General features: G+C 40.2%; 1 protein-coding gene across 2 annotated transcripts in view; it reads left to right on the top strand.

Annotated features, from left to right (window-relative positions):
• Window positions 1–1,805: 1,805 nt before the first annotated feature.
• The window catches only part of LOC106565280 (E3 ubiquitin-protein ligase Itchy), a 73,765-nt gene continuing 57,257 nt past the window's right edge, over window positions 1,806–18,313 (top strand). The window contains exons 1-3 of one of the 2 annotated variants that reach the window (XM_045691403.1): window positions 1,806–2,068; window positions 11,102–11,170; window positions 11,451–11,592. In XM_045691403.1, coding sequence (XP_045547359.1) covers window positions 11,146–11,170; window positions 11,451–11,592 — 167 coding nt within the window. In that variant the 5' untranslated portion in view covers window positions 1,806–2,068; window positions 11,102–11,145. Of the gene's footprint in view, window positions 2,069–2,523; window positions 2,722–11,101; window positions 11,171–11,450; window positions 11,593–18,313 lie in introns of those variants that run through there. The other variant, XM_014132219.2, reaches the window with a different exon arrangement.

Here is an 18,313-nt window from a genome sequence, read left to right as displayed (position 1 = left end):
CTTCCAGTTCTCTGCTGCCAATGACTGGAACGAATTGCAAAAATCACTGAAGCTGGAGACTTATTTTTCCCTCACTAGCTTTAAGCATCAGCTGTCAGAGCAGCTTCCGATCACTGTACCTGTACACAGCCCATCTGTAAATAGAACACCCAACTACCTCATCCCCATATTGTTATTTATTTTTTTGCTCTTTTGCACCCCAGTATCTCTACTTGCACATCATCATCTGCACATCTATTACTTTGGTGTTAATGCTAAGTTGTAATTATTTCTCCACTATGGCCTATTTATTGCCTTACCTCCCTAATCTTACTACGTTTGCACACACTGTACATATATTTTTCTATTGTGTTATTGACTGTACGTTTGCTTATCCCATGTGTAACTCTGTGTTGTTGTTTTTGTCGCACTGCTTTGCTTTATCTTGGCCAGGTTGCAGTTGTAAATGAGAACTTTTTCTCAACTGGCCTACCTGGTTAAATAAAGGTGAAAAAATAAAAATAAAAACACTGTCCTGTGTGGCTCAGTTGGTAGAGCATGGTGTTTGCAACGCCAGGGTTGTGGGTTTGATTCCCACAGGGGACCAGTACGGAGAAAAACAATGTATGAAAATGTATGAAATGTATGCACTCACTACTGTAAGTCACTCTGGATAAGAGTGTCTGCTAAATGACTGAAATGTAAAATGTTTAGAAACGTCAGTAATCATCGCATGCAAAAAAAAAACTCCAAAACATATGGCCTTTGTCTTTCCTATTGGCTATAATGAATGTTTTAAATAAAAAATATTCACTCGCTGTAGCAGTTTTGCACACACCCATATGCTGTGTGCCTCCAACCGACGAACCAAACTTCCTCCCCAGTTACGCTTACACACAGGTGTTCGAAGCACACAGGGTTGGGTAGGTTACTTTCTAAATGGAACCTGTTACATTTAGTAGTTACCTGTCCAAAATTGCAATCTGTAACGTACCTTTTGGATTACCCAAACTCAGTAACGTTATCTGATTACTTTTAGATTACTTTCCCATTAAAAGGTACAGGTTAGTAGCTGGCACATTAAATGTAACCTTAACTTTAACCGCACTGCCTAACCCTAATGTTATATTAAGACTAAAAAGCAATTTATTTTCATAAATGTTTACAACAGGCTATATCCAATTTTGACTTTACAATTGGCCCATCAAGCAGAAATCACTCAGTTCTGCCTCAAGGACCTCATCTACCTCAACTACCTTGGACCCCTGCATATTGACTCGGTACTGGTACTCCTTGTATATAGCCTCATTTTGTTTTTTTTATTGTGTTACTATTTCCTTTTTTATTTCCTTTTTTATTTAGCAAATATTTGTCTTACTTTTTAACTCTGCATTTTTGGGAATGGGCTCGAAAGTAAGCATTTCACCATAATGTCTACAGCACATTTTTGTGAAAAGAGTGCTCTGTGAACAGAACAACATCAACTGATGTGAACTCCGTGACAGCTTTGGTTGTCCTGCTTTGCATGCCATTCTCTACTCTCACCTGAGATGCAGAATAAAGCTACTACCGGAAGTGACTTTTTCGGAACAGATTATGAGAATTTACACAGCAGGTTAGTTGAATTAATGTAGCAGGTTAGGTGAATGAGGTTAAGGTTAGGAAAAGGGTTAGGGTCTGCTAAAATGCTCTTCTAATCTGCTACGAAAAGTCACTTCCGGTTGTAGCTGTATTTGCATAAGGAACGACACCTCACATTTTCTGGCCTATCCAGACAAAGGATCGAATACCCGTTTGTGAACATGGCAGCTCTGCTTAGAATACAAGATATGGGACGGGAGACTAGCAATGGCAGCAAACGCAGTCTCATCTCGCTGTAATATTCTCCGATGGATTTAGAGCTTTCAACATGAAAAAATACAAAATCATTTTGTAGTATTGAAACAAGATCACTTTCTTTTGGTCACAGAGAGACAAAATCAACTTGTCCTTAGAGCTGAAGTTGTAACGAGTCTGCAGGCATTTGAATGGCGGAGAACACTGGGCAGAAAATGCTCTGTCATCAGTTACAATTTTGTACTGTAACTAAGTATGATCATATTTATTTGAAAGTTATAAGAAATGTGAGATATTAGATTAAGTCGTATATAATTTGATTGTTACTATATTTAGAAAGCATTTCAATCATTTAAAGCCCTATTCCCCCACTTTTGTTGAATAGGAAAAATTATGATTTTTTATATTTTTACATTTTAATCATATTTGTACTGTGTACTTAACCTTGTGTCCTAAAAATGACTACACCTCAGCAGTGTATAACTATGTTTGATAACATAGATAACATAACTATGAGATTGTAATATTTCTGGTAGTATAAGCATTACTAGGTTTTGTTTATGGCCCTCTCATTATAAAGAATTACAGTACTTTTGGGTATGTCTATGTAGGCGGAAGTCAGGTTGTGTTTGTTTATTATTTTTTCTGTCTTTAAACTGTGATTGACTACACACTCCAGTACAGTAGGTGGTGGTATGCACCTCTAGTGTTTGTTTGCTAACCGCCGTAATACCATATACGAAGAAGTGAATGGGCTTGTGCAAACCTGGTGGAAACCGTGCCAAGGGCTGTGAGCGGTAGCTGTCAGACATCTTTCTAGTTTTTCTGAGAAATCGTTTACAGTCCACATATGCTTTGGTGGGCGTGAGGGGACATTACAGAAAAATTTGCTACCAACCGTCACGGGTAAGACATAATCCAATCGTTTTTATGGAAGAATTGTACATTTTCAAAGATATCCGTAGCTAGCTATTTAGCCTAGGCTAGCTAACGTTAGCTAGCTATCTCACCTGTGTGACAGCAAAATTCAAAGCTAGCAAACCTGTGCAAAACTTCACGACACATGCTACTGATTAAGTAGCTAGTTAATAATTAAGATAGCTAACTATAATCTAGTGTTTGTTCTTCTATATGTTGTGAAACTAATATGTAACGATAGCTAACTAGTTAACTACCAGAGTTGTTGTTGTTAGCTGTTAGTAACTAGCTAGCTTTTTTTGGCCTGCTTTCAACCAGAGTGAGCGACCAGGGCTTGTTATTGTAATCTCTGCTTTGCTTTTCGCTTGACATTTTCCTATTTTATCGCTCCTATTCCATGTAGCAGTAGGCTATACATTGTTGTATCGTTACCCTGTTAAATCAGAAATTATTCAAATAGTATCTACAGGGCAGCTAATTTAGCTAGCAAACATACAGTGCCTACTTTAGTTATCTAACGTGGTTAGGTCTACATGGTTGTATTTTGCTAACACTAAAACGTGGATTAGTTAGTTAGCAAATTTAGCTGTATATCCCCCCCACACACAAACAGCTAGCAATACAAATAACGTTAGTTACTAAGCGTTTGTCTTTCTACCAGAAGTAGCTAGCTAGTTAATTATGTAAAATCGGATTTGCGTTTTGTGGTGATATATATTAACATTTTAGTATTTTTTTTCTTCATTTAACCTTTATTTATGGAAGGGGGTTTTGTGGCAACTTCTGAGCTTGACATACTTAATGTCACTAGCCTGTGGAAGTTAGGAAACCAAGGGATGAGTAAATGTTTGTCTTCAACCCAGACAGAAAAGTGAGAGCCAGGTTACAGTAACTAAAGAAATGAGGCGAGGGGAACAGTAGGCCAGCACCCTTTATTTTTAGACTGCCTTGTTTCCTCGGAAGCCCATTGCCACTGCCAACATTTGTTTAAAAGGTAGATGTAAAAGGTTGAATTTGCATCTTGAAATTATGACCAAGTATTTCAAAATGTTGACTTGCTTATCTTTTCAATTTGTGATACTAAATAGACATTTTGAGATGCATAAGTCAATCCATCTAAACACGTTGCTGAGATCAGCAGGGCCGCTGGCAAACATCTGGCGGGCTGGCATTTGCCCCAACAAATATTGACACAAACGTGTTGAAAAAGGGACAAAGTACTGTTGTTTAGACTGATTTGCCTCATGATTTGTCAACTCGTGCACAGTTAATCTGTGCTTCAGTCTGATCAACTGTAGCCTACTGATAACAACCACAGCTGCAGGTAGCCTAGAGATGCCTATGCGCTCTGATCCCCTTTGGCCGGGGGAAACGAAGCGGTAACGTCATGTATTTATAGCCTAAGCTATGGATTTATAGCCTAAAATAGGCCTATTTATTTGTGTTAAGAGAAATGTTAATGTGATCAAATTTGGTTGATATTCAAACTTCGGGTGGCAAGGCTACCTAGACGTTATCAATCACATTATTGGCTGGAATGAATCAACACAGTAGTGATGTGTGAGTACATTTTTAATTAGAAATGCAAAGGCCTACACGATGCAACCCTGCATAAAGTAAGCTCAGCCCTGTTAGTTCTATTGTCCAATCTGGTCCCATCATAGCCCATATAAAACTGTTTTACAGCTGGTTTATTACAATGTTGTACTCGACAACTAGGGTCCTCCCCACTCTGGGACCTTGTCGTGCATCACCACATAATGTTACAAATGAAGAATCATATATGAGTATGGTCTACTATCTCAACATTTCAACTTAGTATCTCAACATTTTGAGTTGCGTGTATCCTCATTTAATAAATGTTTTGTGTGGCGGGAGTGGGCTTCCATACTGTGGGTCCCATTGTCATTCCAAACATGTTATTAAACAGATATGAACATTTAGGCGAAAGCATTTTGGTTCTATTGATTTGGGTGTATTTTATTCAGTCAGACTTAAGACCCATGCACAGTACTGAGACAGCCTTGGTGCAAATTGCAAATGACCTGCTCATGGCTGCAGATTCAGGATCATCTTGATTTTTCTGGAGCTCAGTGCTGCTTTTGACACAGTAAATCACGCCATTCTACTGCAGTGCCTCAGAGAGCACACTGCCATCTGTGGGACTGCCCTAAACTGGTTCAGCTACCTCTCTAACTGCAAGCAGGATGTCACCCTTGGTGATACAAGATCAGAGGAGTCCACCATAATCTGTTGGGTCCTACAAGGGTCGGTGCTAGCACCCATTCTCTTCCTAGTCTACATGCTCCCACTTGTCCAGATCTTCAGACAGCACAGTGCCCATTTCCACTGCTATGCAGATGTTGCACAAGTGTACCTTAAAACAAATCCTGTCTGGAAGAGGTAAAATCTTGGAAGCAGAACAACTTCCTCCAATTCAACAGCAGCAAGACAGAGGCAATGCTGATACGCACCCCCCAGCAGATCAACAACTCCTGCAGCATCTGTCTTGCGATAGAGACCACATCATTCCCCTCTCCTCAGTCATAAACTTGAGTGTGAAATTCGACCCTGCTCTCTCCTACAATACCCACATTTGTAAAACGTCATTCTTTCATCTGAAGAACATTTCCCGCCTAAAACCCTCTCACCATTTCTGATCAAGAAAAGCTTATCTATGCATTCGCTTTCTCTAGAATTGATTGTGAACACAGTACTTGGGGGCCTGCCTGCAAATCCAATTAATAAATTACAGCTCATCCAAAACAATGCTGCAAGGAAAACAAATAAGTCTACCACCATCTCCCCCATCCATGCTGACATCCATTGGCTGTCCCTCAATGAATTGCCTTTCAAATTCACTTCGTCTACAAAGCCTTAAATGGCACCGGACCTGCCTACCTGTCAGATCTCCTCTCACCCTATAAACCTCCACGCACACTACGTTCAGGCCATGCCAAACTGCTCAAACTATTGGGGCTTTTAAAGCAGGCTTTAAAGGTCATGGACAGTCAAAATCATGTTTTTCATGAAGTTGGAGGATATTTGAAGAAAACCAGACCAAATTATGATGACCAAAGGTATGAAAAATGTCTGCTTCTACATTGATAAAGTTTGATCAGAAAGTTACTGGATTGACTGACCTTCATGTCTTAAAGTAATGATGGACTGTCGTTTCTCTTTGCTTATTTGAGCTGTTCTTCTGTAATATTGACTTAGCCCTATTTTGTAAAAGACAATCTTCTGTATACCACCCCTATCTTGTCACAACACATCTGATTGGCTCGAAGCCGTTAAGAAATTCCACAAATTAACTTTTAACAAGGCACACCTGTTAATTGAAATGCATTCCAGGTGACTACCTCATGAAGCTGGTTGAGGGTGTCAAGAGTGTGCAAAGCTGTCATCAAGGCAAAGGGTGGCTACTTTGAAGAATCTCAAATTTAAATATAATATTTTGATTTGTTTAACACTTTTGGTTACTGCATGATTCCATTTGTATTATTTCATAGCTTTGATATCTAAATTATTATTCTACAGTGTAGAAAATAGTAAAAATAAAGAAAATGAATGAGTAGGTGTCCAGACTTTTGGCTGGTACTGTACATGTATACGGTATGCTACAGTAGAAACGACAACACGATGCACAGAAGATAAGGCCCTTACTTTGATAGGAACGCACACTTGTCCTAAGTTATTATTTGTAAGGAAAACTACCATGAAGGTAATGCGAACACCGGCCAGAAAATGTGCCGGGGGGGAAAGTTTGTGCAAGACCTGTTCTGACTAGAGATGCATACCTCATCAGGGGAAGCACTGGGGAAGTGCTTAGCTCTCGCTGAAGAGAGTTTGTCAGACTCAATAAAGCTTTAAACATAATTTGTCCATTGAAATGGGCTACTTCTTATGTGAATTAATGAGTAGGCGCAACACACCTTAATTGAAACTTGTTAGAAAATTATTTGAATTTGACAAGTTGAAACAGCCTATATATAAATAGCTTGAGGGCAGTGCGGGTTAACTGTCTTGTTGCGTAACAATCACATTTTGGAACATCGCTCACACAAAAAAAAAAAGTGTTTGGATGACCGTTACACGGAACCTAAACCGGCTGTGCATAAATGTATTTTGTCCCCCTACACCAAACGCGATCACGACATGCAGGTTAAAATATCAAAACAAACTCTGAACCAATGGCATTAATTTGGGGACAGGTCGAAAAGCATTAAACATGTATGGCAATTTAGCTAGTTAGCTTGCACTTGCTAGCTAAATGTCCTATTTAGCTAGCTTGCTGTTGCTAGCTAATTCGTCCTGGGATATAAACATTGAGTTGTTATTTTACCTGAAATGCACAAAGTCCTCTACTCCGACAATTAATCCACACATAAAACGGCCAACCGAATTGTTTCTAGTCATCTCTCCTCCTTCCAGGCCTTTTCATCGTTTAACTTATATGGCGATTGGCATCTAAACTTTCATAGTTTTACCACGACAACCAGCAACAGTTTGTCTTTCAATCACCCATGTGGGTATAACCAATGACGAGATGGCACGTGGGTACCTGCTTCTATAAACCAATGAGGAGATGGGAGAGGCAGGACTTTCACCGCAATCTGCGTCAGAAAAAGGAGTTATATTTTAGCCGTTGGCATCGCAGACGCTTGTTGGCGCACGTGAGCAGTGTGGGTGCAATAATTGAATAACATGGATTTCTAAATGTATTTTGCGACGCTCCCGCACGCGACATACCCGGTCTGGGCAGCATTTTAGAGATATTTGGAACTCATGCGTGAAAAGGTTAAGCACACTGTGATTAAATAATTAAGACACACAAATGACTCAAGGGAGACAAAAATCAAGATAACCTGTTCCTGAAACCCCACCTGCTGCTGGCCTTCACAGATTCTGCCATTACGGTCCAGAAGTTGCCGGTAATAGGCTATACCAGTGGTCGGCAACCTTTTTTCCATTTGGAGTGCCAATTTATCTGAACTGGTATCCAGATCGGTAGAAATGTTATGATTTTCAAATGTACATGTTTTTTTTTCAGAGTGGTTATCGAAAGGGAGACGGCTGGAAATATTGTTCATATAGGCTATATTGAACTTTTGTAATTCTCAATGGATGTAAAAACAGACTTAATTTACTTGCTATTTGAGGTGGAGAAAAAATTACTTTGAGAAGCTCCACAGCTCATTAGTGGTGATGAGTTAAGAGAATCAGAAATTCTATCAGATCCCCAGATGGGCAGCATACCACCCTGCATCCCACTGCTGGCTTGCTTCTGAAGCTAAGCAGGGTTGGTCCTGGTCAGTCCCTGGATGGGAGACCAGATTCTGCTGGAAGTGGTGTTGGAGGGCAGTAGGAGGCACTCTTTCCTCTGGTCTAAAAAATATCCCAATGCCCCAGGCAGTGATTGGGGACACTGCCCTGTGTAGGGTGCCGTCTTTCGGATGGGACGTTAAACGGGTGTCCTGACTCTGAGGTCATTAAAGATCCCATTGCACTTATTTTAAGAGTAGGGGTGTTAACCCCGGTGTCCTGGCTAAATTCCCAATCTGGCCCTCATACTATCATGGCCACCTAATCATCCCCAGCTTACAATTGGCTCATTCATCCCCCTCCTCTCCCCTGAAACTATTCCCCAGGTCGTTGCTGTAAATGAGAATGTGTTCTCAGTCAACTTACCTGGTAAAATAACGGTAAAAAAAAAAAAAAAAAAATTGCCTACATTTGCACGCAGGCCAGGTAGCCTAAGCCTACTTATATATGCATAATCAGGTGTGCGTCCTTACTCAACTTTGACAGGAGCGTTTCAAACAAAAGACAATACATTTTACAACTTATTGCCTAAATGGAATGAAATAAACTTGTTTCTCACAAGTGTAGCCTAGGTTGTGCGCTCTGCAAACAATGCGTCCACTCTGACAATGAGAAGAGTAAAGACTAATAATAATATATTGAATGCATTAACAGAAATTATGGTAACCAAACAAACATAATTCTGGGAATTAACGGTGAATGTAGTACTGGTGTGCCATCCCCGCGGCCTCCGCAATGGATTAGTCTGCTGAGATAGGCGACAATCAAGATGACGGCTCGACTAAAAAAAATAATATCGGTCAACCAACAGTCTATAAACCAAACAATCGACCAGTTGACGAAATGGGGTCAGCCTTAGACATTAATAAGGCATCATAGCTTTCACCTGGTCAGTCTGTCATGGAAGGAACAGGTGTTCCTAATGTCTTGTACACTCAGTGTGTTTGTATAAATATTTATTTATTTAAAAAAACATATTTTATGCACTTTGAGATTATTCTTGTAATATGAAAAAGCGCTTTATATGTGTAATAAATTATTAGTGCAATATTCTATAGATTTTCTCCTTGTTTTTTCCTGCAATTTGCAGTCACTGCATTGATGATTAGCAGATGTAGGATTTTTTTTTTGTCTGCTTCATCATACCTAAGCTTTTTTCCCTTTCAAAAATAACTGTCCTACACTGATATGTTTGTCTCAGATTTCCGTGTTTGTTTCCTCCAGCACTGAGCTTCTTTATGAGCCTGAATATATTTTCAATGGCGTGGACTGTTCCATTGGCATATTCTTATACATTCATTTTTAACTTGTTGGCAGATTTGAATGTTTACACTGGCCTTACGTAGGTACGCCGTGCATATAGCCAATCCTAGACAACAAGGCCCCATTGAATAGTTATAACTTTAGGCTAACTTTTACAATTCTCTTGGAAAGTCTCATACAAATGCATTTTCATAGCTTGTTATCGAAGGAACAGGTTTCCTAAACCTACATTTAATCTACTTGATTTAATTGTATTGGCTCTGCTTTGGATACAACTGCTCAAATTAGTGAGTCAGACATGAGATGTTGGCATGCTAGCTAGGATATTTCTTAGCAAAATTAGGCTATGTACATACAGTGCATTTGGAAAGTATTCAGATCCCTTGACGTTTTCCCAATTTTGTTACGTTACAGCCTTATTCTAAAATGGATAAAATAATTTTTTTCCCTCATCAATCTACACACAATACCCCATAATGACGAAGCAAAAACAGGTTTTAGGTATTTTTGCAAATATGGCACCATCCCTACAGTGTAGCATGGTGGTGGCAGCATCATGCTGTGAGGATGTTTATCAGCGGCAGGGACTGGGAGACTATTCAGGATTGAGGGAAAGATGAAAGGAACAAAGTACAGAGAGATCCTTGGAAGAAAACCTGCTCCAGAGCACTCAGGACCTCAGACTGGGGGTGAAGATTCACCTTCCAACAAAACAGCCCTAAGCACACAGCCAAGACAGTACAGTAGTGGCTTTGGGACAAGTCTTTGAATGACCTTGAGTGGCCCAGCCAGAGCCTGGACTTGAACCCAATCGAACATCTCTGGAGAAACCTGAAAATAGCTGAACAGCGGTGCTCCCCATCCAACCTGACAGAGCTTGAGAGGATCTACAGAGGAAAATGGGAGAAACTCCCCAAATAAAGGTGTGCCAAGCTTGTAGTGTCATATCCAAGAAGACTCAAGGCTGTAATCGCTGTCAAAGGTGCTTCAACAAAGTACTGAGTAAAGGGTCTGAATCCTTATGTAAATGTCATATTTATTTTTTAAATTTTTTTATATATTTTATATATACATTTGCAAAAAATGTACAAATCTGTTTTTGCTTTGTCATTATGGGGTATTGTGTGTAGATTGATGAGGGGGGAAAAAACAATTTAATCAATTTTAGAATAAGGCTGTAACGTAACAAAGTGGAAAAAGGGAAGGGGTCTGAATACTTTCCGAATGCACTGTAGGTCTAAACCTACATAATCTAAGATATAATGAAATCTATAAACCCAAATTTCCAAAAACCATGTAACAAGGGCCCACAGTCTGTAACTGTCACCTATGAGCTGCTAGGCCAAATGGCTATCTGAGGACACCAATCGGGGCCTAAAACTATCGGTGACTCATGATGTACTAGTTTGCGTAATCTGGTAATCCAGGAGGGATTTAACTTTTCCTATCCTTCTGATGTAGCTGTGACCACCAATGTCACGGCTCTATGGTAGAAAGGGACATGATAGTTGGGATTGCCTAGCCTATTAGTATGCCAAGGTAGGCTATTTGGCTACTTTTTACTCTCTGTGCAACAAAATGCTCAATGTTAGCATTTCATTTCATTGCCTTGTTTAGTTTGTCTCCATAGGTTTGTTATAGGCCTAAGTATAGTAGTATATTTAAACGTTCCATTGACTGCAGTGGGATAATCCCTTGTGTAAACGAGGACACCTGTAATATAGACGAGTGTCTTATTTCCTTATGTTTACATTTGATGTCACGTTTGCTTTCTCTCCAGAGCCTGTCGTAACCGAAGCGGGCTTCAGTGTTAATGGCTGAACCATGAAGGCCCAACTTCAAGTTACTGGTGAGTTTTTTTGACCTTTTGTTACACCCTAATTTATAGCCCTTAGTAGCTAATAGTAAAGTGATGGTATGCTATTCAGTGGTTCAAAAAATATAAATAACAGAGTAGGATATTAGCAGACCCCAAAACAAAAGTATTGGTTAGGCCTAAGTGAATGTAGTTCTCGCATTTCCATTCTGAGGTTTATTTCTATATCTCACTTCAGTGACTGATAAGAGCATTTACTACACTTTTGCTTACCATGCTATTTGTGTGTTTTATGTCCTTTATTTGCACACAGTGCTGTCGGCCAAACTGAAGGAGAACAAAAAGAACTGGTTTGGCCCCAGTCCATACGTAGAGGTGGCTGTGGACGGCCAGTCGAAGAAGACGGAGAAATGCAACAATACCCACAACCCCAAATGGAAGCAGTCACTCACAGTGTAAGTAACTACAGCAATAATTATTTGCATTTATATTTGCATGTATGTTCATTTAGCATACAGTGGTTCTTCCTTAAAAAGTTACGAGCTTATGCCGCGACTGTTAATGGTAGATGGTGGCATTCTGTCATTGCACCACACTATCACAAGGGGGAGTTTAAACGCTAATCAAAATATCATTCTTTTTTTAAAGAAGACATAGAAAGTTGATTGCAATTTCAGTTAAAAACCAAAACATTTATTAAGGACCTTGTCTGTCGGCCCTGCATTAAAAACAAAATAGTTTAAAGAAAATTGTGATAAATACAAATATATACCAGTTTCATTTAAGGAACAAAAAATTGACAGCTGTGCCATATAGATTGCAAAATAGTTGGGAAGAGATTTTCGATGTACCGTTTCCATGGCACATGGTTTATTAATTGACATGCAATTTTCAGTTTATTATAACCTACTGCAGGCCTAAAACCTATGGATTTAATCTTCTGAACTAATGATTATATTGAAGATAGAAGCCACCTTTTTAATGAGTTCCGAGAGCCGATTTGTTATCCAACTATTATTATTATTATTATTATTATTATTATTATTGAATGACAGAGCATGTGGACTGGTCTTGATAAATCAATCAGATTTTTATTTGGGAATGTAAGGATTATTTTGCTCTTCACTTGCAGTCACCTAGTAGCTTAGGCCTACAGTACTCTTGACCTGTCCCGTTGTACAGCGCCATATTTTCCTAACTGAAACCTTTTAATTAAATCGCTTTAGCCGTGATTGTAAAATGAATCAGCTGATGCGTTGGTCCAGAGCCAGGAGAGTCACGGAGAGTCACCTGTGAGCTCTGGAATTTCACCTCCTGTTTTTTTTTGTGTGATTTATTTACAAAATGGTAATTTAATAGCCCGGCTACTGTAGGTGTGAAAATCTCCCCAACTTGCAATGTATTCAATGTTTATTTCAACTACATTTTAGTTGCACTTCCCCCAGCTCCACGACCACGGGTAAAACCTTGCTGAGATGATCAATGTATTTGTTGCATGTTGTTGCATTGTTGTATCGTAATTTTCTCAAGCCAAAACGTCTTGATGGCCTTCACCAGTTCATGTTTCCTTGTAGGCTTGGCAGAGTTATGGATGAATGTTTTCAGTTGATGCCAAACAAGTTCGATCGGGTTTAAATTAGGAAACCTACATGTAGAGATTTGTAATACTGTTGGCCTGCCGTAGGCGACATGAGTCTCACTAATGTTGAATAATGTGCTATTGAAAGTGTTGTAGGTCTTTTATTTATTTTTATTTAACCTTTATGTTACTACATAAAGGTCTACTTACTCTGCTGGTGACTTGACCGAGTTGATGCCCTCATTTGCAATGCAAACCCAGGCGGCAATGTGTTTTGCGTCATTGTCTGCATTTGGAGAAGAGGACCAAATAATTGACAGATGTGCAAAATAGTTGGGAAGAGATTTTCGATGTACCGATTCTCTGGCACATCATCAACATCTTTATGCTTTCATTAATAAAATGATCATTTCAAAATGCAGATGTTTATTTCAACTATCATCAGGAAAATAGACTCTTTTCGAGTTTAGGGACTTTAAATATACTGCTCAAAAAAATAAAGGGAACACTTAAACAACACAATGTATTTCCAAGTCAATCACACTTCTGTGAAATCAAACTGTCCACTTAGGAAGCAACACTGATTGACAATAAATTTCACATGCTGTTGTGCAAATGGAATAGACAACAGGTGGAAATTATAGGCAATAAAGCAAGACACCCCCAATAAAGGAGTGGTTCTGCAGGTGGAGCCAACAGACCACTTCTCAGTCCCTATGCTTCCTGGCTGATGTTTTGGTCACTTTTGAATGCTGGCGGTGCTTTCACTCTAGTGGTAGCATGAGACGGAGTCTACAACCCACACAAGTGGCTCAGGTAGTGCAGCTCATCCAGGATCGCACATCAATGCGAGCTGTGGCAAGAAGGTTTGCTGTGTCTGTCAGCGTAGTGTCCAGAGCATGGAGGCGCTACCAGGAGACAGGCCAGTACATCAGGAGACGTGGAGGAGGCCGTAGGAGGGCAACAACCCAGCAGCAGGACCGCTACCTCCGCCTTTGTGCAAGGAGGAGCAGGAGGAGCACTGCCAGAGCCCTGCAAAATGACCTCCAGCAGGCCACAAATGTGCATGTGTCTGCTCAAACGGTCAGAAACAGACTCCATGAGGGTGGTATGAGGGCCCGACGTCCACAGGTGGGGGTTGTGCTTACAGCCCAACACCGTGCAGGACGTTTGGCATTTGCCAGAGAACACCAAGATTGGCAAATTCGCCACTGGCGCCCTGTGCTCTTCACAGATGAAAGCAGGTTCACACTGAGCACATGTGACAGAGTCTGGATACGCCGTGGAGAATGTTCTGCTGCCTGCAACATCCTCCAGCATGACCGGTTTGGCGGTGGGACAGTCATGGTGTGGGGTGGCATTTCTTTGGGGGGCCGCACAGCCCTCCATGTGCTCGCCAGAGGTAGCCTGACTGCCATTAGGTACCGAGATGAGATCCTCAGACCCCTTGTGAGACCATATGCTGTTGCGGTTGGCCCTGGGTTCCTCCTAATGCAAGACAATGCTAGACCTCATGTGTCTGGAGTGTGTCAGCAGTTCCTGCAAGAGGAAGGCATTGATGCTATGGACCGCCCGTTCCCCAGACCTGAATCCAATTGAGCACATCTGGGACATCATGTCTCACTCCATCCACCAACGCCACGTTGCACCACAGACTGTCCAGGAGTTGGCGGATGCTTTAGTCCAGGTCTGGGAGGAGATCCCTCAGGAGACCATCCGCCACCTCATCAGGAGCATGCCCATGCATTGTAGGGAGGTCATACAGGCACGTGGAGGCCACACACACTACTGAGCCTCATTTTGACTTGTTTTAAGGACATTACATCAAAGTTGGATCAGCCTGTAGTGTGGTTTTCCACTTTAATTTTGACTGTGACTCCAAATCCAGACCTCCATGGGTTGATAAATTGGATTTCTATTGATTATTTTTGTGTGATTTTGTTGTCAGCACATTCAACTATGTAAAGAAAAAAGTATTTAATAAGATTATTTCTTTCATTCAGATCTAGGATGTGTTGTTTAAGTGTTCCCTTTATTTTTTTGAGCAGTGTATATTAATGGATCCATAACAATTTACTATGGGAATACATGGAAGAGGCAAATGGAAGGGGAAAAAGTAAGAAAGTTCTCTGTCGGCCTGGAGGCATTTTGAAAATGTGTTTTCAAACACTTGTTTTTCACAAGGGCTATTAGCAGGACAATAGACACGATGTGGTCCCAAAAACACGTCTCTGACATAGGGTCCAGCATATCTCTTGATGTCATTAAATGTCTTGCCAGCTTTGGTCCATTCCTGGGCCTGCTGCACACACAGTTCTTTGTTTGTCAGACAAATCATTGCGTCGAAACCCCTGAACAATACAAGAGAACAAACATGGTTACTGTTCTGGGGAGAGAGAAAAAAAAGTAAAATGTCTTCTGACTGTGATTTGAGCAATGTTGATTGCCTTTGCCGGGTGCTCATCATCTTCAACCATCATTGAGTCCATCTTACCATTGTTTTCTAACCACATCTGGGTGGATCCATAACGAATTACTTAGGGAATAAATATCAATGAATGACAGAAATATTGGATTAAAGTGGGCTAATGAAGGCAACAGAGTTCCTCCGTGGAGATGGGAGAACCGTTCAGAAAGACAACCATCTCTGCAGCACTCCACAAATCAAGCCTTTATGGTAGCGTGGCCAGACAGAAGCCACTCCTCAGTAAAAGACACATGACAGCCTGCTTGGAGTTTGCCAAAATGCACCTAAAAACAAGATTCTCTTGTCTGATGAAACCAAGATTGAACTCTTTGGCCTGAATGCCAAGCGTCACGTCTGGAGGAAACCTGGCATCATCCCTACGGTGAAGCGTGGTGGCAGAAGCATGGTGGCAGCATCATGCTGTGGGGATGATTCTGCCAGATCCTTGATGGAAAACCTGCTCCAGAGCGCTCAGGACCTAAGACTGGGGCGAAGGTTCACCTTCCAACAGGACAAAGACCCAAAGCACACAGCCAAGACAACATAGGCGTGGCTTTGGGATAAGTCTCTGAATGTCCTTGAGTGGCCCAGCCAGAACCCGGACTTGAACCCAATCAAACATCTCTGGAGATGCCTGAAAATAGCTGTGCAGCAACGTTCCTCATCCAACCTGACAGAGCTTGAGAGGATCTGCAGAGGAAAATGGGAGAAGCTCCCCAAATACAGATGTGCCAAGCTTGTAGCGTCATACCCATGAAGACTCGAGGCTGTAATCGCTGCTGAAGGTGCTTCAACAAAGTATTGAGTGAAGGGTCTGAATACTTATGTAAATGTGATATTTCAGTTTTTTTTATTTGTAATAATATATTTTTAAACATTTAAAAAAAAAAAACTGTTTTTGATTTGTCATTATGGGGTATTGTGTGTAGATTGATAAGGGGGGAAAAACTGTTGAATAAATGTTTGAATAATGCTGTAACCTAACAAAATGTGGAAAAAGTCAAGGTGTCGGAGTACTTTCCGAATGCATTGTATATCACTAGTAGTACATTTACTGTTAATTCCTAATCTACACTTTGTTGCTTTGGTTACGTAATTGCTGATAATGCATAAAATATTATTATTCCAGTCTTCCTGGAATAACACACATAGAAGTAGGCCTATAGGCCACCTTGCCTGCTCACAAATGTAGGCATATAAATGTGCCCATTTGGGGATCTGATTGTATTTCTGATTGGCTTAACGCATCACCACTAATGACCTGTGGAGCATCTCAAAATATTGTTTTATTCACCTCAAAACAGCAAGCAAACAAAGTCTGTTTTTACATCCATTGAGAATTACAATAATATCTTTCCAGCTCTCTCGCTTTCGATAACTACTCGGCGTGAAAGGGAAAAATGTCATGCTCTCATCCAGTGGAAACGTCATAAAATAGTTCTACCTGATTACTTCTTATCAGTGCTTGACTTGGATTGACATAGTTTCCGGTACTCATTTTGGGTGCTGGTACTGTTTTATATTTAGGTGCAGGAGCTCCACAATACTTTTGAGCTAGTATTCTATAAGAGGAGCTCAAGCAGTAGAAAATGTGAGGTGCTGGAACATCTGCCCAAGTCAAGCACTGCTTCTTATCTCTTGCTCAAATAGCCTGCAGATGTTTCTGTCCAGAGCTCACCATTTTTTTTATACAATGTTGCAAGTTCATTAGTACTAGTTTCCAGCCAGACCCAAGTTAATAGTTGATACAATGTTTCAAGTTCGTTGTAGACTGGCCATGTGTTGCCAATGTGATTTTATAGGATAGTTTATTTTTATCAGAGTATTTTCTACCTGCAGGCTGCAATGTTTTTATGTGTTGTCTTTATGTCGGCTATTTTTATATTGTTGGCAATGGCAATAGAAGTTACTTTTTAGGTTTATAATTTTCATTTAGATTTGGATTGATTAACCACATGACAACGATTTTAAGATATGAAGACGTTATTATAAATGAAACTATTTCACGAAAATGTATGTATGAAAACCATAATTGGCACGCAGATCGGTAGAAATGGTAAGATAAATTGGCATACCACATGAGAAAGGTTGCAGACTCTTCGTGTAGCCTATTACCGGCAACTTCAGGAGAGTCAAGGCAGAATCTGCAAAAGCCAGCAGGAGCGGGAGGAGAATAGTTGGGCTAGGTTTTTTTTTTTGTTTTTTTTTCTTCAGGTCATTGTTCTCTGGTGCAGGCAAGCTCAATGCATATAGTCGATTTAATTAAAACACACAGGGTGTGTCTATATATGGAAAAATGCACGTTTAAAAATGTTTTTTCGACCAAACGGTTGGTAAACAGACGACTTTCGGTCGACCCAAGATTTTTTTTTCGTTGGGGACAGCCCTACCCAAATGGAAGGTACACTTCCTTTTTTTTTTTTTTGTATATATATATTTTTATCTGTAGCCTCATGATATCAGCCAAAACAAGCTCAATAACTCGATGCATGTACACACCTATTGAGTATGCATTCACCTGTATTGTGAATAGGCTTAGGCTACGTCTTGATTTACCCAGTTTATCAATAGAGATTTACCATTAAAATAAATTACTACCATTATGTTTTTGTAGTTGGATTGGTTAAAAAAAAAAAATCACATTGATTTGTATGAATTTATTCATTAACCTCCCTGGGCGAGGTCCCACCCTAGTCAACAGCCAGTGGAATCGCGTGGCGCGAAATACAAATACCTCAAAAATGCTATAACTTCAATTTCTCAAACATATGACTATTTTACACCATTTTAAAGACAAGACTCTCGTTAATCTAACCACATTGTCCGATTTCAAAAAGGCTTTACAACGAAAGCAAAACATTAGATTATGTCAGGAGAGTACCCTGCCAAAAATAGTCACACAGCCATTTTCAAAGCAAGCATATATGTCACAAAAACCAAAACCACAGCTAAATGCAGCACTAACCTTTGATGATCTTCATCAGATGACACTCCTAGGACATTATGTTATACAATACATGCATGTTTTGTTCAATCAAGTTCATATTTATATCAAAAAACAGCTTTTTACATTAGCATGTGATGTTCAGAACTAGCATACCCACTGCAAACTTCCGGTGAATTTACTAAA

Source organism: Salmo salar, chromosome ssa12, assembly GCF_905237065.1.
Source record: "Salmo salar chromosome ssa12, Ssal_v3.1, whole genome shotgun sequence".
Taxonomy (NCBI): Eukaryota; Metazoa; Chordata; class Actinopteri; order Salmoniformes; family Salmonidae; genus Salmo; species Salmo salar.
The sequence above is the reverse complement of the archived record's forward strand: the minus strand, read 5'-3'. Positions and strand labels throughout refer to the sequence as shown.